Below are 15,718 nucleotides of genomic sequence, written 5' to 3'. Positions count from 1 at the left end.
CAACCCATCCGTGGCAGTTCCAGCACCCTGGCCAGTTCCGCTGCCCATCAATACATGTTTTTGTAAAACTACCGCCACTTCCGGTACCAGTCGCTCGCTCCGAAGCATAAGGTCCTGCGCCGGTGGCTGTCCCTGAACCAGAACTACTTCCGGGTCCACGGCCATGATCTATTAATATACCCGTTTCTTGCACAAAGAAAATATTATAGATCTAATCCAAAAGTCTGTAGATGGACATTAAGTCCCAAATATCTTACGAAGACTGATTTGCCATCTCTTACGTCATGTTCCCTTAAGCTGGAAGAGTGAGAAAGAAGTCGACGTTATAACGTAAGGTCCGCATGGAAAGTGGTTGTAAGATTTAAGAATATTTTCGAAAGAATGATTTTGAAGGTCAAAATGACCATTCTCAAGGTCCAGATAGCTATAGCTATTGGAGTTTTTTATTGAAAGATTTAAGTATATTTCCCAGGTACAGATTTTCAAGGTCGAGATTATGACTTATAAGTTCGAGATCGCCATTTTACTGAAGATCACCCATTTGGGCACACCTGGAGCAGTGGCGTAGCCAGGATTTGGTTTCGGGGGGGGGCTGCCATTGAAAAAAAAGGTAAAAAAATAAAACTATTTGTATGTACGACCATGTTTCGGGGGGGCATGTGCCCCTGTGCCCCCCCCTGGCTACGCCACTGACCTGGAGTGTAACATTTTCTTTTATTGACGGTTGCATGACCTCTTTTATATTCCTCAATAATATTTCATTGAATATCCGATGTACACTTTTGAGCCGAGCGAGTACTCTTCTACTTACAACTCATCAAAGCTTAGAATAACGAAACTGGATCCAAGATATTCCGTGTGTTACGCCAATTATTTTGAAATACGAACCTTCGGGTTTCCCTCTAGCATGTACAAAAACGAGGATTTCTGAGCTTCAGAAAACTTAAACTAGGGGTCCTTTTAATATACGGTCAAAACATAAACAACCTAACGATTAAACATACTAAACAGTTCTATTAATTACCCGAAAATCCAACCCCTATCAAAATAGCAACACCTTTCCCAAATCAAATTAAACCCCGACACTCTTACTATATACAAGTGGATTCGCTCGAATTACGTTGATTGATAGCGTACTACTTTATTTCGTTGTAGAAAGAGGTCGGATTTAAATCAGGAAACCTGTTATTGAACTTTCACTCGCGGACCCCGTCCGAATCTAATGATTGTTCTTACTCTCGGACCCCGTCCAAAAACTCTCTACTTTCCCGGGTTTTGATATCCCACGACATCCGGGTTCCTCAGGGTTACGTGTAGATACCCTGTGGGCGCCCCAATCGCTGACCCTGGATGGAGTTATCCCTACCCAATCCAAATATTGCTGCTATCTTGAATCTATGTGACAATTAGTTTAAATTTACGATGGACGCTAAGAATATTTTGAAAATTTTTAACAGAAATGGCTTTATGGCATTTATGGCTTATATTTCCCTAATTATTCCCTAACCCACCAAAATATAATACCCCAAAAATATTCCCCACCAAAATGTTTCAAAACAAGGTCACAAATTGTATAACACAACAAACGAAAAAATCTCTAAAATAGCAATCGGGTTCTCTTTACGACACCGCAATGACTTGACCATCGGCACGGTACTTATAAGATAACAACTCAAAAGGGTAAAATACAATAAGGAACAAGAGCCCCGACATGACCTCCGCTAGAGGGGAAACCACTTCGGGTAGTCCGCTTCCCGACCTCTAGGGTCTAGGGACCCAATTCACCTTTTCTGGGAATCGGAATGATATTAAAAATATTAAAGACAAACTAAAATTTGGTTCCGTAGATAATTTTAACGTGGCACTTGATCTCAAACACTCCTACCAAGAGGCATACCAGCTGGAGGTCAGCTTGAACCGGCCTCTTGCAACATGAAGTGTTTGACGACCCATGGTCGACAAATTAAATTTGGTAAATTTCTATTTAAAGTAGCTTGTTACCAAAGAGGATAATTAATGTTGAGAGGATTTTGAGCCTTGCTGCCAATCCCCTCAGACTTAAAGAATAAGGTCCGTCCCCCTCAAATATAGAACCATCCCGGCATATTATTGTTTCCTTCCTCCTTCTCTGCCTGTGGAATACTAGGCCATGATGCCCTTGGATCGTTTCAACATAATCCTTATCCCAAATTAAATAAATACCCATTTGGTTTCAGTCTATCTACGGATCATAACTTACATTTAGAAAATAATTTCAAAACATATTTCAAACAAGATAATGCCTATATCACTTTTATTGCTATTCAATTGAGCATTTTGAAACAGATCAACAAACATTAAAATAAACTTTCTTATTAAATGAAGTTTCCTCTAAATTTCCTAAATTCGTAAATATTATTAAATAAAAAATCAACTACAAATACTCATAGAGTATCCAGAACATTTTTTTTAAACTCAAAAAATAAAATTTTAACGAAACCGCGTCAGAGAACCGATCCGTTCTGTCCGCAAAATTTTATGTCAACCACATTAATTCTCCAAAGATTCGGCTCTCGAAACTTACCTCGAAGGTAGTTTTCAAAACAAAACACATCCGAAACCCGTTCACAATGTGAATCCATTAACTTAAATAAACAGTTCGCAAAGCGTAAAATGCTTTAACGGCGAGAACAACTGCGCGCGCTCGGAAGTACAGTAGTAAAATGTGGAAGAACTTTGATTGCCATCATGGTCATTGGTCGCGTTAACTATTATCACGTGCACGGAACTCTTCTAGCTACAAATTGGTAATATTTACACTTCTGTCTGCAGGTACAGTAGAAATGCTCCCGAATGGAAACTATCTATCGTTCAGTATCACTTTGGATTCCACGAGAATCGCTATAAGCAGGAAAGTAGCGTACAACACCAACAAGTAGATTCCGTAGAACTTCTTCACGTTGAACTGCAAAATGGTCATCGTTACCAGCGTCGACACGAGACTGATGGCCAAAGCCGCGTACAAAACTGTGACCAATTTAGTGTACTCTAACTGAAAATATACCCAAAATTAGATGCCGACCGATATTGGGTTTTAGTTGTCACGTTTTACCTCCAAGGGTGAGCCTGTTTGCACGAGACTGACGGTGTATGGTATGCCAATACCAAGTAGTAAATCTATCAAGGTATTATAGTTTTTAAGCAAGATTGAAAAATAGGTTTTCAGAGCGTAATGTTAGGATCTTTCCCCTCCCATATACCGATCGCGGATAAACAATGTGGTATATATTTGGAGAAGCGGATATCAAATCTTTCGAAGGAAATAAAATCAGCTCCAGCTTAGTACTGGTCTTCTGTAATCGCTGCAAACATTTAATCGTTCACCTTGAGCGCTGTCAACTTTGAAGATTATAAAGCTAGCCTAATCCGCTCAATAATTTCAACAAACACTAAGCTTGAATTGCGTCAAGCGATAACTCAAATTTATATTTCTAAAGAGTGACTTTCGCTTACTCTGACAGAAACGGAAGCGATATATTATATATATCCCAAAAAGGCCTTTTGGCAGTGCCGTATTTCCGCCTAGGCCAAGGCCTAGGGGTCCATACTTGGAAGGGGCCCTCCAGTGACCGTAATTACTGTATTCGAACTTTCGAAGGCATAAATCAATAATATCAATCGTAATTTATATTGGAGAAATTCCTAGGTAGAAGATTGTTTTAAAATTACCAAAATTTCTACCTGGCAGTTTACGGACGCAGCCTTAAATCGCAATGTTGCATAATTGTCGCATATTTAGTCGACGATTGTTAAGAGCTTTTTATTTAGTAATATAACCGTAGAGCTCAGACTTCCACGCTGAATCAGAGAAATTGCGGCACAGCCTAGTTCCAGGGATAAGAGTAAATGCAGCGCGTGAAAAGGGGCCCAGACTCCTTATCTGCCAATGGGCCCACGATCTCTAACAAGGAGAGTACCCGAGGTGTTTATGGCCGATTTTGATCAAAGTCGGCCGTAATGTAGACCTATATGAGATATGAAATTTCCAAAAAGGAAACGTTGCAATTTCCATTCGATTTGCCATGGCAACCGAAAATGTTTTTGACCACTTAAAACCAAAAAATCTCCATTTAAAAAAGCATGGGATTTTCTCGGTTTCACAGGGTCCTTCCTACGAAAATTTAAAAAAAAATTAAAATCATGAAATGGGTAATTTGGACCACATTTAAGTAAATTTCATCAATTTTGGTTTATTTGGAACAATTTTGGGGTAAAATTGTAGTAAATTTTGGGTAAAATAAGGAAAAAATCTTTTTGTTATAAGTGGTCAAAAACATTTTCGGTTGCCATGGCAAATCGAATGGGTATTGCAACGTCTCCTTTTGGGAAATTTCATATCTCATGTAGGTCTACATTACGGCCGACTTTGAACAAAATCGGCAATAAACACCTCGGGTACTCTCCTTGTAGGTCCGGCCCTGCCTTTTGCAAGTTCATAAAAGAAGCTAAACGAGTGGTATAACCCAAAATTTACGTATTCAGACTTATGAAAAATGACCATGTTGAGACGATTTTAATCGTTGCTTCAGATACACCTTTCACGCTCTAAAAGTAAGATCCTTCTCTCTTAAAAATGAAATAGTCTCGGAAAAAGAAATCTTATTTGGTTCCCTAAAACTGATGGTCATGCGTCCCCCTATTACCATGGATTCCCGCGAATTGTCTGAACATAGCTTATCTCCCCAAGTATAGCAATAAGTGCATTCTTGGTAAATCACAAACTTCGTAAGGTCCCAAGGGTTACGACCCTCTCCCGTCATTAAATGTTTGCCCTGATTAGCCTCATTCAAATGAACCTTCTAGCGACACCACTGTTCTTGGGTTTACTGGACAGATGTTACCGTATTTCGTTTCTCGTTTAACTTACTAAGTAGTGGTCCTCCAAAACAAGCAGAAATTCCCATTCTTGGGAAACCTTGCCTGGCGACTGACGTATTTGATATGAAATCTAAAATGAGAGGTCGTTAATTATTTATCTATATATTCAACCAAGGATTAAATGTTGTCTTTACCTCCGATACTATTTCCCCAGGCGAGAACGGTTAGTCCCAAGATCGTGTCACTCATATCGAAAACTATTCCGATGGCCTGCACACCAATAAAAAAACAAAGTTAGTTGAGTTTTTTTTAGTTTTTAGCTGACAATGGAGACAATACTGTATGCCAATTGAGTATGCCGGTAAAAACAGAGATTAAAGTCCAGTTCACACTATACAATTAATTGGGCCACTTAATTGAAACCAATTAATTGTAAGCAAGAAAATTGAATAGTGTGAACAGAAAAATTGTAACCATTGTTACACTGCACAATTTTCTTGCTTACAATTAGTTGGTTTCAATTAAGTGGCCCAATTAATTGTAGTGTGAACTGGGCTTAAGACTTGGAACATATAGACGTGAATAGTTGGTTAGTCGTAAGTGTAGCTTATTCAATATTTTAGAAATATGAATATTCTTCAAAAAAGGCGTTCAAATGTAACTGAGAAATACTCAAAGCGAAGCTCAGCTAGAAAATTGAAGATAAATTTCTAATTGAAAAGATCACCATTTTGAAGGTCGGGATTGCGCTTTTTATTGTAGGTATCTTTACTAATTAAGAATTTATTTAAAAAAATTATAAAATTAAACCTTACTAGTTTCGTCATCAGGGGTTAACAGACGGTCCCGTAACGTGACCGAAACTAGTCGGGTTTAATTTTATTATTTTCTAAAATAAAACTTTTTTGAACTTTAAATCTTCGTTGTCTTTTACTCGTAATTAGTTTGTCTTGCACAAGTAGCTAGAAATATTTTAAATTAGTAGGTATAAGATTTTAGTATATTTTCGAAAAAAATATTTTTAAAGGTTTTGATGGTCATTTTCAAGGGCGAGATCAACATTTACTGAAGATCGTACATTTACGCCACCCCCAATGTGTGTTCCTCTGAATGCAATTTGTGAACTGGCCTATTACCTTGAGTAGCGAGACTATCTCGTGGGCCAGAGCGTAAATCCACATGACTGAGACTCCGAAGCCCAAGTAGGCGAAGACCGCGTGGTAGGCTGGAGGTTCGTCCACGATGGACGTGAAGAAGACGAAAGTGGCCAACACGAACGACAAGATCAGCACCAAAGCCCAAAGAGGGAAATTGCCACCAATCATCAGATCGTAATCTTCAAGATGCGAGACAAAAATCATTAATATTAGAAACGGCAATACGAAAGATAGCTTATACTTTTGGAGCAGAATACCACGAAAAGTGGTCCAGTTAGGCAATGCAAGACGTTGAGGTATTTGCACCAATTATGGAGGTCCGCTTCGTAATCGACAACCGGAGTTGTGACTGCCAAGAGGAAATACACAGGTGCCTAAATTCATATAAAATAAACATATTGGATTACTTTTATAAGCTTTCAACTAGAGCATAGCAGCGATTTAATTTCGGTCGGCGGCGGCGTTTGGCGAAAAGTACCCGGCGGCGGCGGGAACGCTGATTTTTCATTACTCGGCGGTGTGAAGGGGACAAAATGTCCCCCCCCTTCGATAATTTAAAAGAAAATCAAAAATGTTTTCGAAAGAAAAAAAATTAAGTTACGTAGGAAAACTCAAAAGATTTCGGCGGCGGGAACAAAATTTATCGCCGGCGCTAGGCTCTACATTCAACTACATAACTTGTCAGTTGAATTAAGAGATAACGGGTCGTTTTATTAGGAATTATTAACTTGTGCCAAAAAAGAGCAGTCAATATGGATCTAAAAAGAGTGCATGACCGAGCTGGAGGTCATCTTAACAGACGGCGCCCGATTATCCCTTTATCACGAAGTATCTATTCCATTGGCATTCTTGACGACGAGAGTTTTTAAAAGGAAAACCAAGCGCCGTCTGTTTAGAATACTTTTCGCCTATTGCACCTAGCGTCAAACGTTTCTTCTTAAGTGGTAGTGGGGTAACGGAGTGGTTAGCGTTTTTGCCTCGCAGAAAGAGATGTGGGGTTCGATTCCTGCTAGTAACACTGGGTTCTTTGGTTTCCTCTTTCCGTAATAGTGTAGGAAGCTTTTCACAACCCTACTACGCATTGTTACCCGACCACCAGATTTAAATCTTTAGAAGCTGCTAGCTAGGAGCAACTAATACAAGGAGAACGCAGCTAGCCTTTAAACATGCTAACGCACTGTTGAGTACAAATTTCATTGGACGAGCCTTAACGCTGAGCATTTAACGAAAAGGGGGAAGACAATTTCCAAATTGTCCCCTTCCTACGGCAGCAGGCGCTAAAGTGTCTAACCAATGAAAACTGTACACAAGAAAATGCTTGACTTTTAATGGGATGCGTTTTCCTTGTGTGGGGTGCTGTGTTTGTTGCTCCTAGCTGCTAGCCTCGGATATTAGCCTAGCTTATTATTTGTTTAATATATCTATTACTATGAAGACAAAATCCAGGTTCATGATAAAGTTTACAATATATTTAATACATGTAAGTACCTACATGTTTAATGTCATAACGAATTAAAGCAATTTATTGAAGCATTATCCAGTGTAATATCAGCGTATTTTAAATGGAACTAGGGCTCACGGGATGTTAATAATACCGCAAAAACGTGCAGATTGCAATAATTAATGAAATGACTTAAGATAGCGTATATTAAATTTAAATTACACTGAAGCAAAGACAGATTTAGATAGGTATAGTTTGATACAAAAGGAAATAAAGAGCTATCGTTCTTAGGATGAGATAGCGTAATTACGAAGACTATTGAAATCACAATGACACTCCAGATAATGGAGTCTAGGCCCTCATAGTTCTTCGCCGACGTTTACCGACCTAGCCTGGTAGCACTGCCCAAATATCCTGAAGCTGCCGTTAAGCTGTTAAAACGTCTACGAGGGTTTGGCTTAAATATCGACTATACGCGACGCGTTGTCTAAATTATGACTGTACAAATATGACCCAATTATTTTTTCATACATAATTCAGTTGTAAATCGTTAAATATCAGGTGTAAGAAAAATCAGCAGTGTTCCGTTTTTAAATATACAACATCCGTTTGAAGGTAGTATAACCCTAGCAGATAAGGTCGAACTTTCGCCAATACTCACTTTTAGGCAAAAGTCTTGAATGTAATAAAATGTAATATTGAATGTTATGTCGCAGAAACATACTACGTACGTTTTGAAACCAGAAGCAGGGGCGTAGGAACCGGGAGGGGCAGGGGGGGCAATGCCCCTCCCTAGAATTTTGCTGGGAGGGGCAACTAATGTTATTGCCCCCTCCAACCTTTGGTCAGTTGAAATCTTCAAAAGGCTCAAATTATCATTTTAAAAGCATATACAGTTTATAGAACCTCAAACTGTGTTTAAATTTCAATCTTTTCCCGCCAATTTACATAGTAGTAACAAGTACACATGCATTCGGAGAAGCTACACTCCATTAAAAATTAAAAACCATTCTCCAGACCCCTTTTCGTGTATCTTTGCCCCCTCCAACTTCTAGAACGTTCCTACGCCCCTGACCAGAAGTAAAAATAAAGCTATACAAAAAACGTATTTTTTTGTATAAGTGTTACACCAGATGTACAGAAAAAACTATACTGCATAAACATTCCTTATCAGTATCAAATCAAAGATTATATACACTTCGTAACCTAAATTCGAATTCAGAGAGCTTTCCGATTGACGGTTTATTAAAGAAGCGATTACCACGGCACCTCCAAAATCGGTTCCTATCGACTGCTGTATCTATAATTGGTTACCATGGTAACTACGGAGGTAGTTTTTCTCAGTTCCGGCCAAAAGTGAGTAAACGCTATTTACTTAACGCGAAGCAGTAACTTCGAATCTAGGGTACGAGCTCTATATTTTCTTTGATCAAAAGGAACTAGGTCCTCCTACTTTTAGCACTTCAACGATCTTGGAGAACCACTGTCTCTCGCCCCAACCAGAAATGTCGATGGGACATAGTTCGAAAGCAAAATCCTTCCAGGGCGTAATTCTGTCATTGTCACCTTTGCTGATTAAACTCATCATACTTGTCGTTGACCACTGTTGTAAAAAAGGCGGCCCTGAGAACACGAAAAAATAAATATCGACTATAGCCAACTTTAATTAGAGGTTTTAAGTTTTGAAAAATAAATTCCCCATTAGAAAGATCTTGAAAAATAAATCATAAATGCAATTGGAATCAGTCACCAGAAGGAGTCCCAAGTTTGGAGTTTACTTTGAGGGTAAGCCTTATGGTCTATTCACACGTACCAACATTTTTGGCCAGCATTGTTGGTGAGCATAGCTTTAGAGTCTTGTTCACAAAACACGTTGCGTTGTCGCTCAGATATACCACGAAAATTGAGATTTCGTGCATCAATTAAATTTTAAAAACAACACGTAACCCCCTACATAATTTATGTCCCTTTACTTTAACAAAATAAATTTTATATTAATATTATCAAGGACCTGTACAAAAATATTTAAATTTAAAGATTTAGATCTAAGTCGCAGTCAGCAAAACTGGCCCTTTTACAAAACTTAGTAAACCATGTTTTAAAAAAATATTGATTCGTTTGAGTAGGACTTTAGAGGTCATATATAAAATATAGATTATCGTTAACACTTCAAATGGCGGTTAAAGGTAAAAACAAAACGTATTGTTTGCAAGGTTTTTCTAGTGACCCTGAAAGTGATCGAAGATAATATGAAGCATCTTACGTGAGGGCTTGGAAATAGTTTCTTTATTCTCCGGAATGGGTTCCTCGTTGATGACAGACACTTGATGTTCGATTCCTCTGGGTCTGCCTCTCTGCTTGGTCGAGCCATCGCGACTGTGACTAGAAAGCGTTCTCCGACGTGGCATCGCCAAGCTCTTTCTAAAACTAAATCCTGCGGAATGGGTTTTCAAAGAGAAACGCCAATTAGTGACAAATTACATTTTTCTTTTCCGCGATATGTGTTCTCTAACTTCTTAAAATTAGTCCAATTTGAGGAATTAATTAACGAATTTTCGATCGGCTGAGCAAGTTTTTAAATTTGAAGAACTTAATTTCTTTTTAGTAAAACTTAAAAATGATATTTTCAAAAAATAGTCGTAGTAAAATGTATAAATTCTCGTGTATCTAAAAGAGGGAATTGGGATGATCTAAATCGATTTTGAGAGTAAGGGTGTTACTCTAGGCAATCGTGGATCCATTCGTTCGACAGACGGGGACAGATTTGAGGGGAGACGGATCGAAATTTCAACCACGAAGGTTTAAAAGAAAAATGTCCTTGAGAAGATTTGGATTTCGTTGGAGCTAGTACTGATTAGTAAAAGAAAAAGAAAATGTGGGATTTAATGAGATTCTAAAATGTTAGCCGTGTTAGCAGGGAGGTCTTACTTCTCAACACTACACCTTCTGCTTCTGGATCATCCAGCATCGCCTTGCCTCCGTTGAACAGCAACTTCCCCTGAGGATCGCCCGCTGAAACGTAACACAGACTATCAAACACTATCATATCATTCATCTGCTGTTCGAAAATAATTGAAGCAAAGCTTCCTTGTCCGTAAAAGTCGACCGATTTGATTAAAATTTTGGATGTAACAGAATGTAAAGATAAATTTGGTCGTAACTGAAGCTAAGATTTTAAATTTTCATCTAAAATATAGTTAAAGTTAATTACGCGCGCGTCGATGAGAATTGTTACGTTCCGTGATCTGACATATTTGAGCTGAAAGTTCATTATCAATCGGTTTGAGTTAAATTTCAAACAAAAAGATGAACTTATCGTTATGTCGTTCGATCTGTCACCATTTAAATATATTAGATAACATTTAAAACCTTGTGGAGGTGAACGGTAATAGTTAGTGTAGGGAGCTGTTGGCTCGCGTGGCGTGAAGGGCTTGCCACCACCCTCCTTCGCATTGCAACCCGGCCACCGGAATTTATGGCTATAAAAGTCGCTTGATGACTTAGGCCCAAGTTGGTGCCAAGGGTATTAGCCTAGCTTATTTATTATTGATTAAACTACCAAAATGGAAATGGTTCCAAGTAGGTTTCGAAATTAAAAGAAAACTAATCAAACACTACATATAACAGTATTACTTAAACCCTGAAACGAGCGTTAGCCACAAGAATTTTTTGATAATGCGGTTCCAAGGATTTCCACAAAGCTAACAAATAAGACAAGATTTTTTTCATGTAAATAGAATAATTTAAATGTTTGCCAAACCTGAGGAAGGTCTTCTTCGAGTAGGTAAGTTGGCTGGTGGCGTGACCGTGATGGCCAAAGCGGCCGGAGCACTGTTGGGCGGGAAAAGGTTGGGTACGTTCCCCGTCGGCGTCGGCGGCTCTATGTTGATGGAGGGAGTCGGATTGGCCGAAACCACGTCGCTGGAGTTGAGAGAGGTCGTCGAGGTCAGCGTCGTGCCCGAAGAATTGCTGGACGTCGTCGAATCGATGGACGTCGACAAGGCGGTGCTAGTGGCGTCCGCCGCCGCTTCGTCCGGCGTCTTATTCCTCTGGTACACGATTCTGCTCAAGATGACCACGAATATGTACACTCCGTACAACGCGATGAACCCTTTAAATAATAACTGCATACGTTACGCTAACAGCATCGCAGTAGCGAGAGGCTAACCACTTTACGTGTCCCTGTACACCGATTACGCAATCAGAATGTTTAAAGCGGTAATAAACTGATTACGGAGTTATTACTTAGTTATTACACAATTATTACAAGGCGATTACGTTGATTACCGAGCAATTACAATTTTTATAAGGTGATTACGTTGAATACGGAGCAATTACAATTTTACAAGGTAAATTTTAATCAGCAATTACACAAAGGTTTTAAAGTGATTACGTTTATTTCAAGGTGATTGCGTGATTACTAAATTATTCAAAGTTATTACGTTGATTACAGACCTAGAATTGAACTTACTTCAGCTAGGAAAGCCCTAGAGTGTACATTTATTACGTTATTATGAACGGTTACTGCCATTACGGATAGATTTCAACAATTACATGTACATGTACGGTTAGATCACAAGGTTAATACGTGGATTGCAGCGCGATTTCCGTCATAATTTCAGCCAGAGAGAAGTTCCGGTTAAGGCAAGTGGTCAACCCCTCGATAAGAAACTGTCGTACGTACCCGCGGCATACTTGAGTCGTATCTGCCTGGAGTAAAATAGGCAGAAGGCCCAGAATGTGGCGAAGATGTAGAAGATGATATCTCTTAGAAATGGTCGCTCCATAATTTTAAATGGTTGTGACATACATATAGTACCAGCTACGACTGTAGTCACAAACATGCCGGCACCTGATCGTAGTTTGAAAAGGAGGTTGTAAATTAACCCAGTAAGATGGTCGGATATAAATTGGTACGCTTACCAAATAGCTCGCCGATGACCAAATCGGACCTCGCCTGTTGAATGCCGGCCAGCGATGAGAAAATATCAGGAGCACCATTTCCGAAAGCTAGAAACGTTACTCCCTATATCAAATTCATTAAGGACGCAAACAATTTCTTCAATTATGTATTATTCAGGAACCTTATTTTACCGCCAAAATAACTTGTCCCATGGGCGCAAGGGTGGCGCACTCAAACGGCGCAAATAACCCCCGATCATAAGTTATGAATTAAAGGGAATATAACCTGAAAAGCAATCTTTATTCAAGTCCCCTTCCATTTTTCAAATTAGCCTGTACAGATTCCTAAGGCCAAAGGCAAGAGCAACCGGAGATGCAAACGTTGGTGTTCCACACCAAATACCCGAGGTTATATTTCCTTTAAAGAGTAAGTTGCAAATTATTTGTTACTGCCTTAATTTTGTTATAAAATGAAGCGCTTACGTTTAAAATACCCAAATATTATGTTTTGTTGATTCCGTTTTATGGAAATAATTAGTAGAACCCTTGAACAATTTCAAATTGTGATTGACGTCATTCACTACAAATTATTTCTCATTGGTCGCTATCCCAAGCATAGAGTTTAGACTTGCGTATAAAATGTAGATGCTACCGATTCCGTGGCCGAAAATTTCTTATCGAACCATGGGATTCTACTACTGAATTTAGTGTTTACACAGTTTTAAAAACACACGCTCACTCATATTATTTAGAGCGCGCGCTTAATTGACATCGCCATACCTGCAAAGGATATTACAAGTATGATCTGTGTAGGATAGTGGAAACTATACATTACCAGATGAAGTGGGAAAAATTCAGACACCGTAGTTAATGACGTCACAAACTAGGCGCGATAAAACTATCGTTCAAAACAAAAGCCGCAGTGGGGTACTGCAAATAAATTATTTTTAATATTAAATGAACTTAACGACGGTATTCCATCAAGTGATTTACATTTTCGGAAATCCCATGATCAAATGAACAAGAAAAATATTAAGTAGTTTAATTTCTATTCCGAAAATCTATTTGCAACTTACTCTTTAACTTATGAAGATATGAGACTGCCCCCGTGGGCCGTGCCCTAAGAGAAAAGGTCTATGGCTAGTCCCATGAGCTTTTGTTGCCTTAAAGCAAAGATAATTTTAACTCGTACCCTAGATTTGATATCGCACTCTCGCGCGTTTACCCACTTCCCGCTGGAACTCAAGATAAAATTCGCTCCATGGTTTGCGCCTTGCCGCAACCGAAGGGGCCCGATTTTTCTGGGGTCACGTGCCGGAAAAGGGTAAACGCTTCGTAACAAAACCGTCAATGGGAAAGCTCACAGTATTCGAATCTAGAGTACGAGTTTAAATTATCTTTGCTTAAAGCGAAGCGGGCTTGGGACTCCGACGGAAGGGCACCCGTGTTCTTAACTAGGACGCCAATATCTATGGGGAATAGAGCGCCTTTTCAAAATAAAGGTCAGTTCGGTCTTGGAAACTTGATATTACCAGAACATGTTTAATTATCAACATTCTTTAACGATCATTGACACCAAAGCTAAGACGTTTCCATGGAACCTGGTAAAGGAACTGGAGAAACAGGCAAGGTGACTGCGCAAAATGGAGAACCCAGTCATCAATGTTGGCGTAGGTGGGGATCAAAGTATCAAATGTCTGTGTTATAATTAACAAAAGGAACTTACGAAAGGTTAGCTATTTAATCCGTCTTATCAAAAGTATATCACATATCTTACGATAGAAGTAAAAAAATCTGCCATCAGGTGATTGTCTTACGTTTGAAACATGTACCTTCGAGCGCACCCACTAACTTTTCAAAATAGTAGGGCGGAACGAAATAAGTCATCCTTCTGTTGCAGTTGTTCCTTCTGGTTGTGACGTCACGTTAGATGTCAGAAGGGTATCAAATGAACCCGTTCGATTACTAACTTGTACAGTTGTTGATCGATCACGTATAAGATGTTAACTGCCATTTTGATTGATTATTTCTAAATTGCTTCGAAAGTTTTAAGGTTCCAACAACCTTTTATTGCAAGATAAGAAATCGGAACGAACGAACGAACTGTATAGAAATCAGTAGTATACGGTTAATTTACTATTTCCGTGACGTTCTAAAACTATTCTACTGACAATTGTGAGAAAAATGGATCTTATATCAGTAAATATCAAAAAGAAGTTAAATTTGTACATTTGCGGTAAATTTTGAACCGCGATTTGGCGGAAAATTAGCCACCATTGAAATGAGACTTGTTCCTGCAGAGGTGCACGTTTCATTTTAAAATCCTGAAACCTCTTAATATTTTGATACTACCGTTGATTAATATTAATAAATTAAAGTGACTATGGTGAGTTAACCTACTGAGGTAAAACAAAATTTTCGAAAAGGATACAGCAATGTTTTGTGACAGTCTTAGTGTTTTTGAGATTACTACTAGCGCCGGACATAGGCTAAAAACAAAATATAATAATAATTATTATAAATATTTCGATGTAGAATTATTCTAAATTAAAGCTCCACACCAGCGTTTCGAAAATCTGGACCGTGATTATCAAGTAAAGCCTCCTTCTTCCGACCAATAATGCTTATGGAAACTAACACGGTAAACTAGTTAAATCATAAGTAACAATAATAATAACTATGGCAATTAAAATTATCACAGAACTGATTGTGTTTAGTGTTATTGCGCAATCATGATTTAGTTCTCAGCACAGAGTTCTTTAGTGTCTAATATGCCCAGGGCGAAATACACTACAACCAAGGACGGTACTCAGGTCAGTTAGAAGTCCAAGTTGGAACTGGACGAGTTAGTTAGAAAAAATTCCAGTAAGAAAATGAACGTTAAAACTATAGAAACTGTCATACGTATTACTATTATGTCACTTAATTCAAACGCTGGTTGTGGCCCTTTAAGAATCTAGCACTTACAAATCGTCCGCAGTTACTCCGAGCGCCAAAAATAAAACTAGTAGCCACATTACCTAAAAGAGTCAAAGGCAAAGACATTAAGTTGAATGATGGGTAAAATCAGTTAACTATATATGTATACACTTTAACTATTTAAGGAAGACAATGGCCATGATGATTATCATCGATTCGGGCGTGGTTTTCCGGTAGAGGTTTACGCTGGCGATGTGCCCAGTTAGACTCGGCTCCAGTGTTGTTCCGAGCGATTTAAGGAACGTACTTCCACCAAATTCGTTTCATAGACATAAATGGCACATCGATGAAACCAATTTTCTTCCATCTTTAAAATTTAATCCGGCATTGTAACCACTTTCAACAATTGCAATGCCCTGGAAAACAGCGTGAATGTCGCTTT

General features: G+C 38.8%; 1 protein-coding gene across 2 annotated transcripts in view; it reads right to left on the bottom strand.

Annotated features, from left to right (window-relative positions):
• Positions 1-2,264: 2,264 nt before the first annotated feature.
• The window catches only part of LOC149960219 (mitochondrial sodium/calcium exchanger protein-like), a 32,128-nt gene continuing 18,674 nt past the window's right edge, over positions 2,265-15,718 (bottom strand). For both annotated transcript variants that reach the window (XM_090166592.1, XM_090166593.1), the window contains exons 3-16: positions 15,325-15,377; positions 14,789-14,846; positions 12,379-12,481; positions 12,140-12,307; positions 11,216-11,566; positions 10,384-10,467; positions 9,719-9,889; positions 8,909-9,078; positions 6,256-6,388; positions 5,994-6,193; positions 5,052-5,127; positions 4,907-4,987; positions 3,092-3,156; positions 2,265-3,031 (exon numbers count right to left, since the gene is read on the bottom strand). In XM_090166592.1, the coding sequence (XP_090022718.1) occupies positions 2,840-3,031; positions 3,092-3,156; positions 4,907-4,987; positions 5,052-5,127; positions 5,994-6,193; positions 6,256-6,388; positions 8,909-9,078; positions 9,719-9,889; positions 10,384-10,467; positions 11,216-11,566; positions 12,140-12,307; positions 12,379-12,481; positions 14,789-14,846; positions 15,325-15,377 (1,905 nt within the window). In that variant the 3' untranslated portion in view covers positions 2,265-2,839. The remainder of the gene's footprint in view (positions 3,032-3,091; positions 3,157-4,906; positions 4,988-5,051; positions 5,128-5,993; positions 6,194-6,255; positions 6,389-8,908; positions 9,079-9,718; positions 9,890-10,383; positions 10,468-11,215; positions 11,567-12,139; positions 12,308-12,378; positions 12,482-14,788; positions 14,847-15,324; positions 15,378-15,718) is intronic.

The sequence above is a fragment of the Leiobunum rupestre genome, chromosome 2 (assembly GCF_980474605.1).
Source record: "Leiobunum rupestre chromosome 2, qqLeiRupe1.1.hap1, whole genome shotgun sequence".
In the NCBI taxonomy this organism is placed as follows: domain Eukaryota; kingdom Metazoa; phylum Arthropoda; class Arachnida; order Opiliones; family Sclerosomatidae; genus Leiobunum; species Leiobunum rupestre.
The sequence above is the reverse complement of the archived record's forward strand: the minus strand, read 5'-3'. Positions and strand labels throughout refer to the sequence as shown.